At 32.4% G+C, this 20,362-nt stretch overlaps 1 protein-coding gene across 6 annotated transcripts; it reads right to left on the minus strand.

Annotated features, from left to right (window-relative positions):
- Nucleotides 1–10,073: 10,073 nt before the first annotated feature.
- LOC18422082 (transcription termination factor MTERF8, chloroplastic) lies at nt 10,074–19,366 on the minus strand. 6 transcript variants are annotated; one of them, XM_088865868.1, is made up of 3 exons: nt 18,954–19,366; nt 15,883–16,325; nt 10,267–11,593 (listed from the first exon to the last, which is right to left on the minus strand). In XM_088865868.1, the coding sequence occupies exons 2-3, from the start codon at nt 16,178–16,180 to the stop codon at nt 11,076–11,078; spliced, it is 816 nt and encodes a 271-aa protein (XP_088721994.1). In that variant the 5' UTR covers nt 16,181–16,325; nt 18,954–19,366; the 3' UTR covers nt 10,267–11,075. The 6 variants fall into 6 exon arrangements, with proteins under 6 accessions (XP_088721990.1, XP_088721991.1, XP_088721994.1 ...); XM_088865867.1 differs by lacking the exon at nt 18,954–19,366 and adding an exon at nt 16,848–18,932; XM_088865864.1 differs by lacking the exons at nt 10,267–11,593; nt 18,954–19,366 and adding an exon at nt 10,074–10,217 and having other exon boundaries at nt 15,883–18,921.
- Nucleotides 19,367–20,362: the final 996 nt, after the last annotated feature.

The following is a 20,362-nucleotide window of genomic DNA, read 5'->3' on the forward strand; positions in this document are numbered from 1 at the left end:
AAAATGTGTTCGGGTCCAAAAGCTGGATCATGCTCGTACCCGTCGAGTCTGATTGAGTCCATTACCGCTGCTATGATTTATTTATTTTTATAATACATACACCCGGCAACAAGTTCACAATCACTAACAATTAAATTTAAGAGATTGTATGCAATGCAACCATCCAATGTAAACTCTCATTGTTTGGTTGTGTCACGATAAAATTTACTTTGAATTTTGATCTTGGTCAATGAAATAATGCAGCCACACACTTTCATATATAATAATGAATATTAATTGTGACCGACTTGCACCAAAAGTAAATAGTCTCATTATTATTTATATTTAAAGTCGTTTGATTTCTTGTTTAATAGCTAAAGATGACTATAAATTTTTATTGTATATGATTCTTAATACACCCAAACAAATATGAATTGAAATATTTTATCACCAACAGTTTATGAGTAAAGGTCTGATCCAATCAGACCCAGACCCAGACCCAGACCCAGACCCAGACCCAGACTCAAATAGTTTTTGAGTCATGGTTTTGGACCTAGACCCAACCTGCGAGTCTAAATGTTGGATCCATACATGAACCCGTATCGGGTATGTCCGTTGGGTCCCAAGTCGGGGTCTATGTCCATTGCTAAAAAAAATTAATATTTTTAACTGGCAAAATTTAAAATTTTATCAAAAAAATTAATTGATAAACTCCGTCTTGTCCGGCCCGTGTTGTTTTGCCGGTCCCAAACCCAAATAAAGGAGGAGAGATATGTTAGATTTCTTACAATGAGCTCCTGGTACGAATAGTTTTAGTGTTAGAAATCTTACGATAACTTGAAAATCTATGTTGAACCGTAAATTATAAATTGATTGAGCAGATCTATAAACACTTAAAAATCTAAAAAATAAAAAGTCTACGTAACATGTTACACAAACAATATTATTTTTGGGACTTGAAACCCATTTCTCTCAATGTCGATGATCAATTGTAAAGTTTTCCAACTTCAAAATACTCTATTGGATTTTTGAGATATACATTATTTTTAGAAAAAATTATGTATATATCCGTTATATTTATCGTTATTACAAAAATACTTTTTAGTTTCCGTTAATTTCATAATATTTTTTTAAAAAAAGACAAACCGCCTATTTTCGGTTTTTGAAAAACAGAAATATTGAAAATATTTTGATTTTTCAAAATCAAAATTACTAAATATTTTGATTTTAAAAAAATTCAAAATTAATCCGAATTTTTATTTTTGTATTTTTTAAAAATCTGGTGCCACCAACGGCAGTCTTAATAAAATAATTAAATAAATATTGCGGCAATCAGAAAAGATGCATCGGAGAAGTCAGTTGTGGACGTGGTGCCGGCAACCACCTCCATCAATCAAGCAACCTACATCCAGATCAATACACTCCATGTGCTAACCGTTGTGGTATCACTCTCTCTCTACAGCCCAGCTCAAGCACCAAATATATTTCAGGCAAACTCTCATTTTCCAATGAAATTTGGGATATTTTGGGGATAATATTCACTCTCTCACTCTATTCTTATTGACAAAAACTTACATTTTCCGTCGCTCTCTAAACTCATCGCAGAGGATTTCTCAGTTTCTATTGAAATCAGAAGCATTTGGGAAAGTCCCTCTCTCTGCTCTTCAGAATACCACTCAAACCAAAAATCCACTTGCACAGTAGTCTGCTTTCTTCTCTCTTTCCCTCCTAAACCTCATTGCAGAATCCTTACAAGTCTCTCTCTCTCTCTCCCTCAATCAACTCTGTTCCTGCAAAAACTCACGCATGGCACCTTTCCTTGCACCGGTCGTGCTTCTCTTTTCATGGGTTTTCTTCCTTCCCATTTCACAACCACCTCTCAAACCCATATCCTTAGCAGCTGAGGAAGTATCTTGAATGCCCACCAGCATTGAATGCCTGGAACACCACTGCTGATCTCTGCTACTCACCTTCTTCGTCCAAAGTAAGTATTGTCTGCAAAGACAACTCAGTCATCGAACTCGAGAGTTGTCTGCCAAAAACCAGTAAAGTATGAGGAAAGGGCTGCATTTTGGGTTTTCAAAAACTGAAATCAGGACCATGTTTTGAAAATTTGAAGTTGATAGTCTTATTTCTTTGCAAAAAAAAATGAAAAATGATCTGAACTTTACAAAATGAACATGAATGTAATAACAAAAAGTTTTAAGTAGTTTCATAATAACAAATATTTCCTTTTGGGATATCCTTAATGCTCTGAGTCAAGAAGCCGACTTTGAACTCCTGAAGTGGACTCGGATTGCATAAAATTTCCTTTTGGTGATATCCTTAATGCTTTGAGTCAAGAAGCCGACTTTGAACTCCTGAAGTGGACTCGGATTGCTTGGTTCTCCAATTTTTAAGACACTAACCTAAACCAATGGAATGGTTCACTATGCCACGAGATTGTTTACACGAAGATTATTTGTCTTTTATACATGGGTCACAATCATTCGTCTCCCTTAAGTTTCAAAATAGGTAGTTGTAGAAATGTTATTAAATAGACACAAAGTTCGAAAGAAAAAAATTCTTGAATTTTGTGGCTCATCTTAAACCGTCTAATTTGACATTTAATGATTGTGACCACTACGTTAAAAAAAATATATAGTCTCTTTGTAGACCATAGTAATAAAATGGTGATTTGATCTCTCTTTTAGGTTGTGAAACTCAATTAGATTGAAGAAACTAAATATTTAGATTCTTGAATAATTCTAATTTTTTATTATAAACTTGAACATAGTAATAATATTTAGATTCTTGAATAGTTCTAATTTTTTATTATAAACTTGAACATAGTAATAAAATAGTGACATATTTTTCAAAGGGAAAGGTTTCTATGCTTCTCCTACAACATAGAAGATCTATGTTTCCCCTACCATCCAGCCGTCCAATTTTAATCAAGATAACCACTCACCGTTTGATCTTAGATCCGACGTCTCAGAGTATTTTTTTTTTTAGTTTTTTTTATACAAATTGTATGAATATAAAATTTGGTATGTGCCATTTTCTTATTGGAGCGCATCTATAAAAAATATTAAAAATAATTTTTAGTTAAAATATAATGAATAAAATACCCCTTAAAATTTTCAAGGGTATTTTGGTTATTTTATTTTATTGAAAATAATTATTCTTAGCTAGTGCGAATTTAATATAAGATTAAATGTCCAAAATTTGGTGTCAAAATAGTTTTGTAGAAAAAAAATTAAAAATAAAATAGTTTAGAGATGTGGCATTGTGATTAGGGCAATCTTAGCCTTCCATTCAGAATGGACGGTTGGAAGTATATAATTTTTATATGGTAGGGGAAGCATAGAAAGCTTATCCTTTTTCAAATTGTACTATGACATTTTACATGTAGAAAATAAATGGTTTGATCTATCTATCTCATAGGTCGTGAAACTCAATTAGATCGAAAAACTAAGGATTTAGATTCTTGAATAGTTTTAAATTTTTTATTATAAATTTGAACATAAGAATAAAATAACACTTATTATTATTTATTATTAATATTATTATTATTTTATTTTGATTGCCTATATGTTATTTATTTATGCTATTGTCCCTTCCAGCTTTCTTTTGCTATTTTGTATTATGCCTCTATTATGAAATAATATTTTAATTTTATTTTATAAATTATTTTTATCATATAACATAAAGCCCATGGATCTTAAATGCCAATGGAAAAAGTGATTTTTTTTCTTTCTTGATTTTGTGTCAATTTCATCCTTTATGATTTTAACCATATTTTGTTATATTTTATTTTTTTATGAATATTTTAACATTACATTAGTTTTTTTTTTATAACAATAATAGCGTTCTCTAGCTATTTTCTAAATGTATTATTGTCTCTTTTGAACTCTTTATTAGGAAAAAAAATTTAAATGGCAAAATTGAGATAGAAACAAAGTCGATTTATCATTTAACATAAGTATCCAAAAGAAAAATAATCATTTTTCATTAGATCAATGAGCCTTACCTTAGAAGATAAATGTAAATTGATACTAATAATAAATTTTTTTATTATTAGTATTTATTTTAATACAAATAAAATAATAATAACATTTTAGTCTTTTATTATTATTGTATTTTAAAAATAAAATAATAAAAATACTATTATTAATGATAAAAATAAAATAAAATAATAAATTTATTTTATCTCAATTTTGGTCTTTACATATTTTAATTATAATTTTTATATTTTAGAAGTTTTTATGACTATTTTAATAGTATATTAGTTTTTTAATGACAATACTATATATATTTTTAATGTGATTCAATATATACAAAGTTTGATTCTTTATTTTTTGAGATACTTGAATATCTTTTATTTTCTAGTTATGAATGTTGAATTATTAAAAATCATTTATAACTTATATGTTGTGATCCTGTCTGCTCTAATTTTTTCTTACTATTTTTCATTTACACTATATCCCTCTTGATTCTTTTATTTAAAATAAAATTAAAAATCTTTTGGTCGCGTTTATTCTTTTTTTATGACAAATAGTATATTTGAATTATTTCTTCTATTCATGCTTTTTAAATAAATTTTTACTTCTTAAGTTAATGCAATAGAAAAAACATGATCAATTGAAAATACACATTCCCCATTACCCATTAATAATTTTTATTAAATATAATTTATCTATCTCACATTCAAATCACTATTTCCCATGCGCAACAAAAAGCCCGCAACCCAATAAAAACGTACATATTTTTATTTATGATAATTTATCCCTCTCAATCAAGTTACTATTTCCCAAGTCTATTTTTAAAGGATAAAATGTGGATTAAGAAAAGAAATATGTATTAATCTCACCTCTCACCCCTAAATCTCTTTCCCCTATCTTATTCTATCTTATTTTTGAAATTAGGTATTGATTAATATATAAATTTTTATCACTCTTTTGTTTATAATAAGATTAATGCTTCTTGAGTACGCCTAGATATAGACTTTAATAGGATCTAATGTCTTAAACTAATATATTGGATATACCCTGCATAAATTTATTTATTAGTTTTATTTATTTTTAAATGATCTTTATTATTTTAAAACTAATATTTACTATCACATTTATTATTAATTAATAAAATATTCAATTGTGAAGATAAATACATTAAATTCTCTCTCTAAGATAATGTTTTATTGAAATTTTTTCAATAATAAATATATTTCAATAATTAATATTAAATATCACTTGCAACACACGTACCTAATCTAGTATATATTATGTATCCCCAACTATAATCATACGTGGTCTTATTGGCTTTTTGCCCATTATATGGCTATTATACATGCCTCAGTAGTCTCTACGGTTTGAATCCCGCCGGACATGATCCTATGAACTCGGTGAGTTACTCAGACTTAGCCGAATCAAAAAAAAAATTTTATTGATATTTTTAGAAATGATATGATAAAAACTAAATCATTCAAATTTATATTAAGTGTTTTGAATTCCATAAAATAAATTATCTTGGTTGTAACAGTAAAAAAATAATTTTTAAACTCTTTCTAGTTTAGTTTAAAATTTAAATATTCTTACTTATGAATATTTCCTTTTTTTTAGATCTTTTGACATATGAAAGATGTCTATGACCAATTCCCAACTTTCTCAGGACTAATTTTTGAATGCTCCATAGAAATTATGCTAACTTTTCTAGCAAAAATAGGAAATATGAAATCAAGAGTTTCTTATTTGTTTAGTACTTGAATAACTTTATATGTTTGAATATTTTTAATGAATTTAAAAGTCTTTATTACAAAATTTTTGTAGTTTCAGTAACAAAATTTTTATGATCTGAAACATTTTAAATCAAAATATATTGTATCAACCACCAATTAATACCAGTTTTAAAATAATGTCTTAATATGTATGGTTTTCAATTAAACTTATGTATAATTTTATTAATTTTTTTCCTTCAAAATAGATTACAAGTAATTTCTAGATTTTTCATGGTAAATTGTGAAATACTTAAAGAAAAACCTTATGCTTACCACGTGACAAAAATAGGACGTAGGAAATCATATGGTGTGAATAATTGTTATACAAAATGACAAACTTCAAATAAAGTTTTACATTTCAAACATTTTTTTTATGACTATTTACTGATTTTATAATGAGTAATATTTCAATACTGTAAAATTTATGCCCATTCTATTTCCTTTTCAAATGCTTTTATATGCTAACACTTCTGACACAATTCTTAGTCAAAGAATAGTACTGACTTTTTTTTCTTTGAATGCTTTATTTTTGTTCTTCTTACATTTCAATTGAAACTTAGTAATTTATTAAAAAAAAAGTTAGCGTGATTTCACACTTCTAAAGAATATGTACACGATTTTATACTATAAATATTTCAAATTAGCATACCGATTTTTTAATCTTCTTAATTCAAAATTGATTTGCCTTTGCGCTATCAAAATTATTTATGGCTAAAATTTTACTAATATGATTTAAAATGACTGTATTGTATTGACTTCAAGAAATGCTTGAAAATGATTTTCAAAAAAGTTTGAAAAATATTAGTTTATATTGCAATTTGGAAATGATTCTATTGCATTGACTGCAAATTATTTAAGTTTATTTTCCATGGCGCTTGTTTCAACCAGGGTTTGAAAACTCGACGAGTTGAACAGGACGAGTCCGGTTCGACTCGGGAATCGACAGTGCCCGTGTCGGTTCCACCACAATACCGGGAATCGCCCGTGTCTAGAGAGAACCGGGCGATTCCCAATAGTGAATCGCCGAGTCACCGTTGAGCCTCATCAAGAACACGGGCTGCACAATATTTTTCATGTTTTTGTTGGTTTTTTGTCATTTTCTTATCATTTTTCAACTTTATAATCGAATCTTGCAGGCTTTATTTTAAATTTTTCAGCCATTTCAGTCAATAAAATGTAGTAAAAATTACCGATTTTGATAAAAAAAAGTTGGATCTGTGAAGAACCCTAAAAAAATTTTAGGGTTCCACAATTTCTTTGATTTCAAGCAAAAGAGGGCATCATTTTTTGTAAAGTCTGAGGGTTATTGATCGTAAGAGTGTTGTTCAGAAGTTTTTGTTCATAATTTGTGAGTATTTTGGACGAATACATATCAAATTTGAATTTGAAGCCACGGGTGCACGAAAAACAGGTAAGAACTGCGGTTTTTTTTTTTTCCACCATTCTATCAAATTCACTCAATATTTTGAAAATAATATGTTAAATTTATAGGCTTTTGATTCGTTATAGTGTTGTTTGTCATCACATGTATGATTTGATTTTATTTATTCAATTTGAGTTTGATTTTTTAGAAAAAAAAGATTGATGTCTGTGAAGAAAAAATGGATTGCGTTTTTTTTTTTTTTTTTGCCATTTTATCAATTTCACTCAATATTTTGTAAATAATGTGTTAAATTAATAGGGTTTTGATTCGTTATAGTGTTGTTTATCACCACATATATTCAATTTGATTTTATTTATTCAATTTGAGCTTTGATTTTTAGAAAAAAAGACTGATGTCTGTGAAAAAAAAATGGACTGCGATTTTTTTTTTTCCCGCCATTCTATCAATTTTATTCAATATTTTATAAATAATGTGTTAAATTTATCGGGTTTTGATTCGTTATAGTGCTGTTTATCATCACATGTATTCAATTTGATATGATTTATTCAATTTGAGCTTGATTTTTTAGATTGAATGACTGCTGTCTATGAAGAACTGCGTTTTTTTTTCCTCAATTCATCGATTTTATTTAATATTTTGATGATAATGTGTTAATATTATAGGGCTTTGATTCTTTACAATGTTATTTATCGAAACATGTATTCAATTTGATGTAATTTATTCGATTTGAGGCGGATTTTTGAATTTGAATGAATGATGCTAGGTGGGTCTGCGAAGAACTGCGTTTTTTTTTTTTTTAATTCATGATCAATTTTTTTAAAAAAATCGTGATTTTTCGAAAAATTGTGACCAGTTTTTTATTATCATGAGGAATTTAACAATATTTTTAATTTTTATTGTTAAATTTTTAGTTCAAAAAATTGCATGTTGATAGATTATTTATGCAAAAAAATACATGTTATTATATTTTTAATGTAAAACTTTATTTTTTTAATTTGTTGTTAAACTGTATTATATTTTTAATGTAATTTTGCATTAAAAATTTTTTTTAAATTTTTTAAATTTTTAATGCAAAAATACATGTTGTTAAACTGTATTATCATGAGGAATTAAAGTGAATATCATTGTAAAAAAAATCGTGGCATATATGATAATTATATTATCTTGCATTTTTCAATTTTATTATTAAATTTTTAATTCTATCTCTAAACCTATAGGTCATGGTGATTCTTTGGAGGCGGAAACAGCTGCACTGTTGGAAGGACTCAAGCTAGTTCAATCTCTAACCTTCCTCTCTATTACTATAGAGGGAGATTCCAAGAACCTCATTTCTTGGGTGCAGATGCCCTCCTCTACACCACCTCCCTGGTTCCTGGCTCAGTATTTCGATGAGATCGAATCCTACACATTTCTTGGAGGCATATTTGGAGAGAAGGAAACCAGGAAACCGACAGCCTTGCTAAAGCAACGGTACCTTTGATAGAAAACTAGCATGTTTTTCTAAGTTGCTCTTTCGATTGTAACCTTTAAATAAAAAGGCCCTTTCATTCTTTTTTCTTTCTCTTTCTTTCCCTTGGGCCACCCGCTTGTGGTTTGCCCAATCTCTTGTGCTCACATTCTTTAATTCAAGGTTAACATAAACTCTTTTCATTTTGACTATCAATTACCCAAAAGAAAATAAAATAAAACAAACTTTTTAGGTCTTTTTAACCCACTTAGCATAGGTGATATGTTCAGTGAAATGCCTAGATCTAGGCCCTAGAAGGAGTTTTTTGTTTTCTCCAAATTTTGTAGATGGCTTTGTTATCATAAGATGAATATTGTTAAGAAAAGAAAAAATTTATTTCGAACTTGTAAAGACCTAGATCTTAAAATTCACCGAATAAACGGTCTAGATTCATCACTGGAGGGGGACTTATTTTGATCATATCTAAGGCGCAAATTGAATTTTATTTTTTGGAATTATTTGTTGGGATGAAAAGAGTGCCTATATCAAATTTGATGTCATATAAGTGCTACGAATATAATTTTCTAAAAGTATGATTTCATTATATTACAATAAGTCACTCCCCCATAGATGATGTTCTTGTAATGTGTCATCCTTATAGTGTACAAGTAAGAAGCACCTCTGAATTTTTTGGCAGTGTACTTCTGGTATCGAAAACTTTATGATGGCTAAAAATCTATTTTCAACCTAGTTATGAAATTTAAAACTTTAAACACTACATATCGAACAGGCCCATAATCACTTGATACTCTTGAAAATATAAGGTCAAGATACCTTGTTACAAGATGCCCTTAGATACATGGAAGAAGTTCATAAAAAGGTGAGGCCCTAAACAATCAAATTGAGGCTCACCTGATAAATTCACTAAAAGAGGGTGTTTTGATGCCCAAAAATCCTCAAATCGATCATCTCATCCTCAAGATGTATGGACATGAAAAAAACTGGATTTCAAATCTTTGAAATAGTACATCTGTAATACATTTTTTGGACCATTGATTTTCATAGATCTCCTTAATCTACACTATTTTTTAAGCTTTACATTTTATAATTAATTTTCAGGTCATCCATCACAAAGATTTCCAATACTGAAACATCTTTCAATACTATTTGAAGGTGGGCCTTACTTTGATTATTTAGGGCACAAAGGTTCTATAGTAATACAATGAAAGAATGTTCAAAAACCATGTTAAGGTCATTTATTTGACCTAATTTTTAAATATATACTCCTTTTATTGTTATGAATGATCACAAAAAGGAAAATTTTGAAGAAGCATCTTAAAAATTATTTTTTTAGCCAAATTAATAAAGTCAACTCCAAATTAAACACCTCACTCACCTTCTGATTCCTTGAGCCAAATGGTGGGGAACATTTTTTTTTATCAGTAATAAGGGTGAAGAAATGAATCCATTTTAAGCCATGAGGAAAACAGAAGTTTAGAACGTACTGCTGCAACAGACAAACAAAACTCTTTCCCTGAAACTCAAATCCCCTAATAACATCCAAATGTTAGCAGCCGTTCAATCCCTGAAACTCAAATCCCCTAATAGCATCCAAATGTTAGCAGCCGTACAATCTCTAAAGCAAGGCTCACCTAATAAGAAAAAGGAAAATAAAACAACAAAAATTACACAGAAACCAAATAAAAAACTCATAAGTAGAACTATTAAATATTCAGATTTGCGAGAATTCACAAATTTGATGTCAAAAGTTACAATTGAAAGAACTCACAAAATTGATCAAAAGTTATAGAATTCGACCGACCAACCAAAAAATAAATAATAAATATTATACATCAATTTCTCATGACATGACTTCTGAGAAACCAATAATCTTTAGATGCCAGTCAATCTGCTTCATCCTGATAATAATAAACATCTTGTTGCAATATTTCTTCTCCAACTTCAAACAAACTCCATGAAAATACGCATCCTTCTCCAACCAATTCTTTGATTTCAAAGCTTCCATCACTTTACACCTATATATCACCTTTCCCTAAACTAAAAAAGAAAAGCTTTGGACGAGCAATGAAAAAAGGCTTATCAAACTTAATTTCAATAGTGAGATTGTCCATACTTCATACCTTCCCTCAACTTCTTTGTAGAGCGAGATAACAGACATCATCTTCTCACCACCCGTAACTCTTGAAAAACTCGACTTTACCCTGCAATGTCTCTTTGCTAATGGAGCTCAATGCGGTCATGGCATAGCAAAAATATTCGAGTAAGTGATGAAACCCAATTCTCTTAACTCTTATCTAGACAAGAACCAATTTCTTGCATAAGCTCGACAAACCAAACTCCCAAGAAACAAACCAAACACCCAAGAATATAAAGTAGGCTTGTAATGCACAAAATTACAGCACTGATCTTCAGCTAGCACCCTCAATCTTCTGACCAAACTCTCAAGAATATAAAGTAGGCTTGTAATGTACAAATTACATCAATGATCTTCAGCTAGCACCCTCAATCTTCTGACCAAACTCCCAGGAATATAAAGTAGGCTTGTAATGGGCAAAGTTATAGCAATGACCGTCCCCCCTCAATCTGCCATTCTCATCACATGTTAATATCTCACTCAACTTGCCATTCTTATCACATGTTAATATCTCACCATTTTGGGATAAGATAAACATTTCTCCAAGTAAAAGGAGTGGACTGGAATTGTTACTCACATTTGCAGGCACAATTGCAAGGTGATGTGCCCCCACCCACTTACTCTCTTTGGTTAGAACCCAACACTCGGGTTCCAAACCCAAGTTTATACATGCAATACAAGAGGCACCATCCCACTCTAGGGTCCTAATGTGTGTGTATTTTCCTATAGGTTGTCGGTTCTTCACAATCTCCCACTTCTTTGTCTCCATGTCGAAAGCAAAGACATCCCCTTTAACAAGGATGTAGCATAAATGGTGATATCCTCCAATCATGTATCCAATCAGTTTAGGGTTCTTTGGCTCACTCCAAGCTCCTAGTGATGAATCAAGTATTAAGCATTCGATTTTTCCTGAGTCCCAGTTCTACAACAACTTCATGAATTCGACCAAGATCTTGAAAATGCAGTTCTTGGGGTCAAAGTAAAACCAAAAGTCAAAAACACATAAATTACCATAGAATTTTGGAATACGGTTACACTGGGCAGTGACTGGAATGAAAATGGAGAAATTATCTCTATCGTATATCGCATCAAAAACAAGGCAGCACAGAATGCCATGGCTGCATGCCACAGGCCCTAGTGAGGTAAAGTCTATACACCTAGAGGTGATACCATGGGAGATAAACTATGTATGCCTAGATGTGATACCATGGCCAACATTGTAGAGAGCCATAATAGTTGTGATACCATAGCTGTAGAGAGCCGTATGACAATTTTACTGAAGGAAAAAAGCACAGGGTTGGGATGGAGGTGGAGGAGAGAGAGTCGGTTCGTGCAAAGAAGTCAGAGGACATGAACCGATCCCAATGTTGAGACACTCTTGAAATTCAGTAGGCACTTAATGGGTAATAGCAAGAGGATCTTCTCCACCAGATAGTTTGGAGTTTCCAGGGCCAATTTGTAGAGAGAAAGAAAGCAGAACATTCCATTGGGATCTCTGAAAATTCCTCCAGCTCCACATAGAACGAGGTTGCCTGAGGAGTATCCATCAATATTTCCCTACATGGCACCTTGAGAGGGGTTCCAAGTGCTAGAGCAAGAAACTTTGGAGTGTTTTGACCTGGAGATTTCCAGCCAATTATTTTCAAAGTTGGAAAACTTGCAGCTAGAAGCTCAAAAGATAGTGATTGATTTAGCTTTCTCCGCTGTCGCGGTTGTGCTGCTTCTAGTGTCGCAGAAAATACGAGCATTTCATTCCTTGCTAATATACCATAAGGTGGCTTGGATGGATGCTCTCCAAAGGAATAAGATCGCAACAGAAAAGGGTGGGGAGAAGTAGGTTGAGAATGGGTTGGATACTCAGTGGGGTGATCCACTGATAGTTGCAATCGCTGATATGTTTGCTCCACACCTGGTATGGAAAATGATAGTGAATGAACAGGTTCGATTGAGACTCCTCTTCTTTACATAGATGGCATCTAATAGTAAGGTTAAAGCCTCGTCTTTGGAGTTGATCGAGGGTGAGGTTTCTGCAAGAGATGGATAGCCAAGAAAACGCTCGGACCCTAGGAGGGGGTTTCAGTGACCTAAGCTTTGAGGCGAGAGGATGGTGTTGGGGTCTGGTTACGGTCAATGGCTTTGTAAAACGAAGCAACAGAGAAGATTCTGGAATGTTTTTTGGACCAAAAAGGTTTGTCCGGCCCTTCTCCTTGATGAAAAAGGTGGATAGGTTGTTGAGGAGGTTAAGTTCATAGTCCAAATGAGTTGGCTGGTGTTTTGTTGGAAATAAGTTGCAACAGTAGCATTTTGGTCAGAGGCTAGTGAGAAGAGGTTGGGTCAAAGGTCTTTCAAGGCGTGGTCCCCAATCCATAGATGGTTCCAAAAGAGAACATTGGTACCTGAAATAACCCTGTATTAAATTACAGGCATAAAAATTTCCTGGCAAGAGAACATGCTTTTGAAAAGAGCAGAAGGGGTAGCTGTCCTAGGATTCTCTTTGAGAAACCAGTCCCATGCTATCAGTGCCATACTTTTGGCTGAGACTGCGATGCCAGAGGGAGTTGTGGTTGGTGGCAAAGCGCCACCACCATTTGCCAAGGAGGCTCGTATCACAGATTCCTAGACCCCAGCTTTTTTGGGTTGGCAGGCTTTATCCCAAGAAAAAAGGGATCTATTCTTGGAGCTGTCTATCAGCCAGAGGAAATTCCTCATCAGTCTGTTGAGAATGTTTACAGTGGAGGCCAGCATGATGAAGAGAGACATGGCATAAATTGGAATGCTAGAGAACGAGCTTTGATAAGGGTGATCCTGCCACCTAGAGTGAGGAAACAACATTTTCAGGAAGCGAGTCTATGAAAATTATCAACCATAAGGTCCCATGGGGCTTTCCTAAGTGGAAGGCCAAGTTATTTGGTCAGAAGATTGTTGGTACCACATATCAATCTATCAGCGTGGAGATGAATTAGGTCATCCGGTGAAATGGATAACCATAAGTTTGGATTTGGCCAAATTGACCTTCATACCTGTGGCGAGTTCGAAACATCAAAGAAGGTCCAAATTTTGTCAATTTGCTCAAAGGAGGCATCCAAGAAAACAAGAGGGTCGTCTGCATACTGCAGATATCTTTGCTGAGCCTAAAGGATCTTAAAACCCTCCAATGTGCGCCTATGGTAGAGTCAAGATAAAGATCTGCCAAGAATCTCGAAAATTAGCATGCAATGATGCAACAAGGATGACACCGGCCACCTTGGTAGAGACCTCTGGCAGAAGAGAAGTAGCCTTTAGGTGTGCCATTGATGAGGATGGAGAAGGAGGTGGTGGAAGTGCAGGCATGTATCCACTAGATCCATTTTTTTATGAAACCCCATTTTTGAGAAGACGGGGAGGAGATTGGACCAATCGACATGATCATGGGCCTTCTTCCAGTCAAGTTTGAGAATGAGGCCAGGTTTCCTAGTCTGGTGGTGGTAATGCTTCACGGGCAAAATGACAGCACTACCTAAGATCTACCTGCTCTGGACGAAACCACTTTGGTTTTCAGAGATGATTCGATCAAGCACTGTTCTAAGCCTAGTGGCCACGATTTTGGAGTGAATTTTGCAGGAGAAATTCAGCAGACTGATGCGCCTAAAAGCCTTAAGATCATAAACTCAATCAAATTTTGGGGATTAGGGCAATGAAAGTTCTATTCATGTCTCTGTACATAATGCTTCTATGGTAAATTCTTGGATAAAGGCTGAGATATCAGGGAGAAGGATTTATGAGAAGTGGGTGTAGAAAGCGATGAGGAATCCGTCGGGGCCAAGAGCTTTGTCTCTGCCAATGGAGGTTATGGATGGAGTGGAAGGATTGGCAAAGAAATAGGGTACATACATTAATTTCCTATTGCATTGCCCTATCCATAGATTTCGTATGTTAAATTTTAATACTTGCACACATATAATGGGGCAAAAAGGTTATATGTAATTCTATCTAATGGAGATCACAAGAGATACATATCAAAAAATATTTATGAAGAGAGAGACCATGAGAGAGAGAGAGAGAGATTTCGAAATATATGATTTTCCTAAGAAAGAGAGAGACATGGAAATTTCTTATATGGGGATTAGTTGAAGGTCTTTTAGATTTAGGAGTCACATTCATCAATAATGAATTATGGATAGCTAAAGCCCATGCCTATTCCTCTCACTTTTCCATATGTTCACATTTAGCAAATTCCATGACACATTGAGATAATCATATGCATTTGTTTTCCGTTAGGAACAGTGTCAAATTTCAAATTGAAAGCTAGTCCCACAAAATTCAATAAGAATTCATGACAGAATGCACCATTAGGCAGCTCGAGATTGCACCACATTTATGTATAGTGAATACAATTGCGTCACATTTCTAATTTCATAAAATCAATTATATGGAAAACTTGAACATCCAAATTAAATAGCTCACTCACTGACTCCTGGAATCAAAAGGTGGTGAACATTTTTATCAATAATAAGGGTGAAAAAATGGATAAAGCATGTTATTTTAAGCCATGAGGAAGACAAATTTCGCTGTAACAGACAAACAAACCAACTTTATCCCTAAAACTCAAATCCCCTAATAGCATCTCAATGTTAGCAGCCATTCTATCTCTAAAGAAGTGCTGACCCAATAAGAATTCCAAGAAAAATAAAAGAGATAAAATTAAATACAGAAACCAAATAAAAAGTTCATAACTAGAACTATATAATCGTTCGCAATTGCAAGAACTCACAAAATGGATGTTAAAAGTCACACTTGCGAGATTTCACAAAATTGATGTAAAAAATTACTGAAATCAACTGATCAACCAAACAAAATGTGTTGATTTCTTACTGCATGACTTCTGAGAAGCCAATAATCTTAAACGCCAATTAATGGGTTTTCTTTGCATCCGTTATAGATTCGAAGCAAGTTCTCTGCTTCATCCTTATAATAATAAACATATTGTTCCAAAAATTTCTTCTCCAACTTTGAGCAAACTCCATGAAAATCCACATCCTTCTCCAACAAATTCTTAGATCTTAAAGCTTCCATCACTTTAAGCCTAGGAATTACCCTTCCCTCTAAACTAAAAAAGAAAAGCTTTGGACGAGCAATCAGAAAAGGCTTATCGAACTTCATTTCTTTAGTGAAATAGTCCATACCTTTCCTCAACTTCTTTGTAGAGAGAGATAACAGGTGGGGATTCCTCCTGAAAGCTGAAAAGACATCATTTTCTGACCACCCATAACTCTTGAAAAACTCGACTTTACTCTGCAATGTCTCTTTGCTAATGGAGCTCAAAGCAAGCATGGCATAGCAAAACATATTCGAATAAGGGAAACCCAATTCTCTAACTCTCTCTGCAAGTTCTTCAGTCCTCTTGGGATGTCGATTAAAGAGCTTAGGATACCTTGACAAGAATTTCACTAGCTCTGGACCCACAATTCCTAACTCTTGCATAAACTTTATGTTGGGCAGAAGTATCTTCTCCGGATCATAGCAGAGGATCCGACCACCACAACGCTTAATTGCCCTTAGAACGTCTTCCTTATTCTCCAAATAGTTTTTCAGAAGCAAGATAGTCGGCTGAAGGCGTCTATCATGACTAGCACACAAAAGACTTCGGTTAGCAGCTATGACGGCCCCAAGTTCAGATCCAGAAAGACCCAAATCTTCGAATAACTTCAACTTGGGTTTGATAATATTCTCGACATCCATTGAAAGACTACGAGGGTTTCTGATAACAATTTTATGGATATGGGTGTCATGGAAACCAGAGTTTCTAAGAAAATTTATTACAGCGATATGGTTTCCGGGAGTTTTCATGGTGGGAAAGATGGAAGAAGCTGCAATGGCTGCTTCTTTCGAGAGACCAATCCATTCAATGAGATGGTTTATGGTTGAAGAAGTGCATAAGGCTTTGGTATCACTAGTGAGAGAAGATGGGTTAGAGAGAGAAGGGCTTTTTGTGCAGAAATGCTGAAGGGAGGAAGTAAGAGGAAGGGGGACGAGGACGGAAAGTATGTAGTGGGTTTTGTAGAGAAAGGACTTTGTCAAACCCATGATTTTGAATGGGTTAGCCATTGTTGAAAGAAACTGTATCAGAGCGAAAACATGCGAGGAATACCTGGAATTAGAGAATCAGTAGATTCGATTTACTTCTCTTCTGCAAAACTTTAAACTTTTGCTTTAGCTTTGTGTTGTCTTTAACCATATAATCTTTGCTATTTTGCACTCTCAATTTCTCTGTTTTGCAATGCAATGTTTGTGAAGGAATTAGGGTTTTTCGAGCCATGGCTTGGTGCCATAACGGCTCCTGAAGAGGCTTTTGCCCTCAGGGAAGTTTCTATGAGGCCCGGACACTATGAAAACAAAATAAGGCCTCACCTTAAATCCTGATTTGGAAATCACTTAGTTTCAACCCTTGTTCACAAAATCACACCGGAACGGTTAACCGCTCATGAGCATACGAAGGGTTCGAACCGGAACCGAACTAACCGAGTTGTTAATCGGATTAATCGGAACGGTTAACCGCTCATGAGCTTAGGAGTGGTTCGAACAGGAATCGAACTAACCGAATGGTTAACCGGACTAATCGGTTAAGTAGATTTTTTTAAAAAAATATAAGTTAAAAACCCTCAAATTATTTTAAAAAAATAAAAAAATAGAAAAATTTAGATTAAGGCATAAAAAAGTCTTTTTTTTTTTTTTTTTCATCTTCTAGACTGGTCATATATTGGTCATTTGGATCAAGTTGCATCATAAGGTGCAGACAATTCATGGCTTCAATAGAGCAATAGAAAATTATTGTAAATTCACTAGACTTCTACAGTAATTCCATAAATTCTCATTGAATAACCGTTAATAATGCTGCAATAAATCTATGGGTATGTATAAAGTCTATCCTAATAAAATGTTATATAACAAGGTCGTATTCACAAGACTTCCACAGTAATTCCATTGATTCTCACTTAATAGCAGTCAGTAGTGTTGAAATAAAATCTAGCTTAACAAAATATTATATAATAAGCTCGTAACTGTTCTAAAGTCCAAACTAGATGTTGCAATGTAGTTAGGCCAACCTGCAAATGATACGATTTGAAAGATAAAATGTAGGAAAGAATGGAGTACCATTACCATGTACTATGATTTCCTATCAAAAGCCCAAAAAAACAAAAATGAAGCAAAAAATGGAGTGCCTTTACCACGTACTATGATTTCCTATCGAAAGCCCAAAAACTTCATTGTTTTATACAGGAAACTTAACCAAAAAACATGAAGGTTTTTAACACTGTTTAGTCAACACCAACTCATCCCACATTTCCACACTGAAGAAGAAAGTAGAACAAAAAAATACTTTTATAAAAAAAAAAAATGTAACATAACAAGCAATCCAACAAGCTCACCAAAAATATATATAACATTAAAAGGAAATAAATATTTTTTTTACATATTCATCCCAAAAAAAACTTATTTGTGTAAAAAAAATATATATATAACATTAAAAACAATCCAATAAGCTCACCAAAAATATATAACATTAAAAAGAAAGAAATATATTTTTCTCATATTCATAAAAAATATATATTTTTGTAAAAAAAATATATACAACATTAAAAACAATCCAACAAGCTCGCCAAAAATATATAACATTTCAAAGAAAGAAATATATTTTCTTCATATTCATAAAAAAAAACATATTTTTGTAAAAAAATATAACATTAAAAACAATCCAACAAGCTCACCAAAAATATATAACATTAAAAAGAAAGAAATTTTTTTCTCGTATTCATCACAAAAAAATATATTTTTGTACAAAAAATATATATAGCATTAAAAAAAATCCAACAAGCTCATCAAAAAATATATAAAATTAAAAAAAAAAAAAGAATCTATTTTTTTCTCATATTCATCACAAATAACATACTTTTATAAAAAAATCGTAATTTTATTAAGAAACAAATTTTTTTTAAGAACCCTAAAATCGAGCCAAAGAAACATATTCTTTAGAGTCAAAATCAGCCCCAAATCATTCATTTTTTGAACAAATTGACATGGAGATATGATAGATACTTCAATCACAATTAAAATGCCTCAAATATTATGAAGATCAATTCACTATTGAGATAGTTCTTCAAAAAATGGCGGATATTTCATTTCACAAAATTTTCAATAGAAAAACGCAACAAAAAAATCCATATAAATAAATGTACTCAATGATAAATCAACATACCTGACGTATTCGATTTATGAAGCCTTGATGATCAAAATTAACTGATCAATTCAATAAAAACGATCAATACGTCGATCAAAAATCAAAGTGTTTTTCATTGGATACAATTCTTGGAGCAGCAACATTTTCGGTAGAAATCATCCTCCAAAATTCATCATTTTCAACAAATCAAAATAGGAAAAAGTTTAAGGCTTTAGTAATGAATCAAAGCCCTACCTTTCCATACATATTTATGGGGTATTGAAGCTCTGATTGACAAAATGGCGGAAATTTCGCAGTTTCAAAAATCCGCCATTTCAATCCACCAAAAACCGTTCTTCATCGCTTTTTTATTCAATAAACAATTATTTGTAGAAAATTTCAATTGCATAAGTGTAATAATTCACCAAAAAAAATAAAAAATAGTCAAAAAATTGAATAAAAAAAGTTACAAAACGAGAATCACATGCTCTATTTAAAAAAACAGCCTTTGTGTCAAATAACAGTTGTTATTTAATAGGATACCGTTATGATGATTATATCGCCTATTATAATAGTAAACTAGACAGGTTAGAGGAAACCGGCAGATTTTGACTTAAAACTACCGATTCACCGTCGAACCGGCCTGTTTTCGTAGTCACTTTTTTTAGAGATTCTCAACTTTTTATTAGTACCCTAAAACCGGTCTTAATAGGAATCGGTACCTTTCCATTACCGATCTAAAGCAGTCGGTTCCGGTTCGGACCGGCCAGTTTTGCGAACTTTGCTTTCAACACTAAAAATATCTAGATCTAAAATCAATTTTCAACACCAAAAAAAACTCAAAAAATAATAAAGATTTACAAATATTTATTTTATGATGAAATGGGTGGTCTAGATAATTTGTTCCAATATACACTATTTTTAAAGTTGGAAATCCTTGTTTTCATAACCATAATGTTCAAACCGAGATGATTGTTGTAAAGGTTTTTTGATGCATGAATTACAATTTTTGATGAGTTATGAGATAAGGTTTTACGTTTTTTGATAGGGTCCTATCAAACCATTTTCCTTATTAAAACAAGAACCAAGGTCGTGGTCGTCAAAACATTACTGTCTTGCTTGTTCTAGTTTAGAGTAAAAACTAAGTTTGACTGATAATCAACTAAAACTAATATTTAACCAATTTTGTGAGATTGATTAGCTAGTTTTAACCAATTCGACTAACCAAAGTGGGTAACTAATTCTTAAAAATATTTAATCTTCTATTTATAATTTTTCTTATTATTTTTATAATTCAGTTAAATAGAGCCGACTAACAATTATATTAGTTTTAATTAATCTAGACTCTTCAACCAATTCAATGGCCAGTCTGGTAACTCTAGTGAAAACTTGATTCAGTGTTTCTAAAATCCAATAAAAAATCCTTTTAATTCCAATCATCCCCGAAA

The sequence above is a fragment of the Amborella trichopoda genome, chromosome 4, assembly GCF_054954075.1.
Source record: "Amborella trichopoda isolate Santa Cruz 75 chromosome 4, AtrichopodaSantaCruz75HAP2 v2.0, whole genome shotgun sequence".
Taxonomy (NCBI): domain Eukaryota; kingdom Viridiplantae; phylum Streptophyta; class Magnoliopsida; order Amborellales; family Amborellaceae; genus Amborella; species Amborella trichopoda.